General features: G+C 36.6%; 1 protein-coding gene across 1 annotated transcript; it reads right to left on the bottom strand.

The window, feature by feature from the left end:
* Positions 1-501: 501 nt before the first annotated feature.
* On the bottom strand, positions 502-2,713 carry LOC116465595 (vacuolar protein sorting-associated protein 35-like; the record flags this gene model as incomplete). The annotated part of the gene is made up of 3 exons (XM_032148607.2): positions 502-625; positions 1,201-1,297; positions 2,615-2,713. Coding segments are annotated over 3 exons (320 nt in total), but the record flags the coding sequence as incomplete, so codon positions are not given.
* Between the last annotated feature and the right edge of the window lie 845 nt (positions 2,714-3,558).

Raw genomic sequence — 3,558 nt, 5'->3', positions numbered from 1 at the left:
TTATGAAGAAATGCTGATTAGAAATCAAATATTCAAATCAAGAATTTATTTCCAAACACACTGAACAAAACATTAAATAAACAAGACAGGTACCATCTTGTTTTCTCCCGCATGACAAGGAAAAATCTCATTTAAAATATAACCACTGACTGACCTCTAAAAAAACTATACACACACACACATATATACTGTATATATACAACATAGATATTACCTTTAAACCTATTAGGAAGAGAACAATTATATTAACTTTTCTAACAGTCAAGACATTAAACAAAATAGCAAGCATGTCCATTTTTTCTATTTCCAAAATTCCTCAAATATCTACATAAAACGTATATCTAGTTACTCTAAAACAAATAAGAGAGTATCTACCAAAATGTTAATCTCAATTTGTTAAGAAATTACCCTTAAAACTTTTTCTTAAGCTGATAATCATAAAGGACATAACATGAAGTGGGAAATACAGACACAAAAGTTCTCTGATTTGTAATTACTTACAGCCTTGGGATAATGTTTCCGGCATACTGTACAAGTTCATAGAGATCTGCCACTTTCCTTCCTTTAGCAAACTCATCTGTCAGGTAGACCTCCAAGTAGTGCAGTTCATCAGAAATGGCCATATCTTTTAATTATGATTAAGGACTAAAAATAAAAATAAGCCAACCTAAACAAAACTTTGAAACTTGTTGGAGTCATTAGTAACTACTGGGCAGATATCTTAAGTTTTAGTCCTTTAAGAAAGTGTTCAAGTGAAGGAAGAATTTTAGCTGGACTTTTCTTACTTTAAAATAAGGGTTTTAAAGCATGTGTGGTGAAGCAAAGCAGTAAATACAATGGTTACCTCTCAGACTGCTAATGGGTTTTGAAATGGTGAATGATTAAATTCCTGTCCATTTGAGACTGCTGCATAACAAAATCTAAGTATTAAAGAACCAACTGTGTCATAGCCTAAATATCCTCATGCAGGGTCTGAAAATTGAGATGCACTGACAACACACTTAAAGACGTTTAAGCATAGGAAAGGAATACTCTCAAAGTGTTTTTCTCACTTAGCACATCTGCATGGAGGAGTGCCATGTGACTCAGATAACGAAGAATAAGATAACTCCAGAAAAACTTTATAAAGAACAAACAAAATTGGCCTTATCAAGAAAAACGTATGGTCCAAATGTTTAGTCTTCAACATTCAAAAGATACAAAGTTCATAGTAGCTCTTTGGTGACAACATAGAAGTCCGGAGTTCACCAAGCATATTAGAAGCATGTTTTAGAGCATCCATAAGCTTGTTTTTGTCCTACAGAAATACCAAGAGAATAAATGAGAATGCTTAATTTAAATAAACATTTATCTTGGTTGTACAAATTCTTTACATCAAGGACTTGTTACATAGTTTTAAAAGTATACTGCACTTAAATGATTTTAACCACATAAAAAAAATCAACTTAGATCAGTTCACCTTGCCGTCTCTACTGAAAAAGAATCTTAGTAAGACTTAACATAGCTAAGACTGCAAGCTTCTTGATAGAATGCTAATCTTTTCAATCTATAGAGACTAGGAAACTAGATCCATTCATCACATTTTACCTGCAATCAAGAGAACTGGCATACTGATTCAGGTGAAGGAAGATACTATCCTGACATGGCTTTGTCACGGGTTAAAGACTCTTCAGAGCTGTCTGAAATGACTATGTATGTAAGTTTGCTTTCCTCTTCCATTCTTCAAGCCCTCACAATGCCCATATGTTCCACTTAACTCAGAAATGCGAGCAATTCCTTGAGATAGAGGAAACACTATCCACACACAGGAAGAGAAAGAAGCAAGCAATAGCAAACCCATCTTCTCCATTCCAAGACATTTATTTTTCATTCCCAATTTGTTAGGAATGAAACCAATAAAAGATACAAGAGCATATTACTATGCTTTAGAAAGCATAGTAAGACATTTTACAAAGGTAAGATAGCATCATCTTCGTCACAGTAATTTATAGTTTAAAGTACTAACCAATTTGGCTCAATTCCTTACATTTTAATCCAGAGAATCAACAGTATCTACACAGATTATCTCTTACTTTATCTTTTAGAATATAAAAATATATAAATAAGTGTTAAGTATAATTTTTAAGCTAGCTTCTACAATAAATATATCTATTCAGCAAAGAAATTAAAGTTTTCAAGATATTTAGAAAAAAAGCTGAATTCAAATGCAAAGCATTTAAATCTATTCATTCAACAAATATTTACTGAGTACCTATTATATGTTAAGTATTCCTCAGGTCTGAGGTATAGAACCAAGGAGCCTAGTAATTCTGGTCAGACACCGGTGTGGTAATAATACAGTAATGTATAAATAAAAGGAAGAGTCTCTTGTTCTTATGAGCTTGTATTCTAGGAGGGAAGACAGACAATCCCAAACTATAAATATACATGTGAGTAAACAGGGCTCTTTGTTGAAATTGCTCTACAAAGTGCTTGAGGGAGATGAGGCTGAAGATAGATGCTGGTAGACGGTGAAGATTAGATTTACCAGAAACACCTGACTCTAGAAGACACTGCACATGCTTCCTTAGGAACACACGAACTGCAACTGTGCCTCCCACATCTCCATTCTTACCAGGCATCTCTTCATTTGGAATGACTGGACCTTCACAGCCTGTATGGCTTCATCCAAGAGCTTTTCCTGCTCATCCTGAGGGGACTGCTGTGTTGTAGGCTGAAAAATAAAAAATTCCACAGATGTCTCAAGCACATTCTTCTAGCAAATATGTTATTTCTATACTTCTAGCCACAGTCCTTCTCCAAGAATGTCACAAAAGGATCATTCCAGCTCTACACCTCAAACCCATTTACCAAATTTTTTTTTTTTTTTTTTTGAGACGGAGTCTAGCTCTGTGGCTCATCTCCGATGGTGCAGTGGCACCATCTCCGCTCACAGCAAGCTCCGCCTCCCGGGTTCAAGCCATTCTCATGCCTCAGCCTCCTAAGTAGCTGGGACTACAGGCACCCACCACCACGCCCGGCTAATTTTTTTTGTATTTTTAGTAGAGACGGGGTTTCACCATGTTAGCCAGGATGGTCTCCATCTCTTGACCTCGTGATCTGCCCGCCTCGACCTCCCAAAGTGCTGGGATTATAGGCGTAAGCCACCGCATCCGGCCCAATTATTAACAGCTGCTGCACATAGAGTCCTGCCCAATCGCTGAAGTTAACAGAGTAAGACTGACAAAGGAGAACAGTATGTGTACAAAGAACTGCCTCTCTCTCAGAAAGTAGGCTGGCCTCGAAGAAACTTGCAGTGGCAGTTCATGGCTGTGTTCTGCTAACACACTCTGAATCCAACCCAGACATAGCCATCTGACCAATCGAAATCTTGTGATAGGTGTAGCCGAAACCAATCTCTACAGCCTCTCTTTTCCTCTAGACTACTTATCATCTGCATTTCAGTCTATTCTTAGACAGACTAAGGAACTAGTTTATGAGAACACTGTCCAGCCCCTCCTTGGCAATATATAACAAAAGACTAAACAGCCCAGAAATAAAATAGCCAAAATTGTTAGT

Source organism: Hylobates moloch, unplaced genomic scaffold, assembly GCF_009828535.3.
Source record: "Hylobates moloch isolate HMO894 unplaced genomic scaffold, HMol_V3 SCAFFOLD_6672, whole genome shotgun sequence".
Classification (NCBI taxonomy): domain Eukaryota; kingdom Metazoa; phylum Chordata; class Mammalia; order Primates; family Hylobatidae; genus Hylobates; species Hylobates moloch.
The sequence above is the reverse complement of the archived record's forward strand: the minus strand, read 5'-3'. Positions and strand labels throughout refer to the sequence as shown.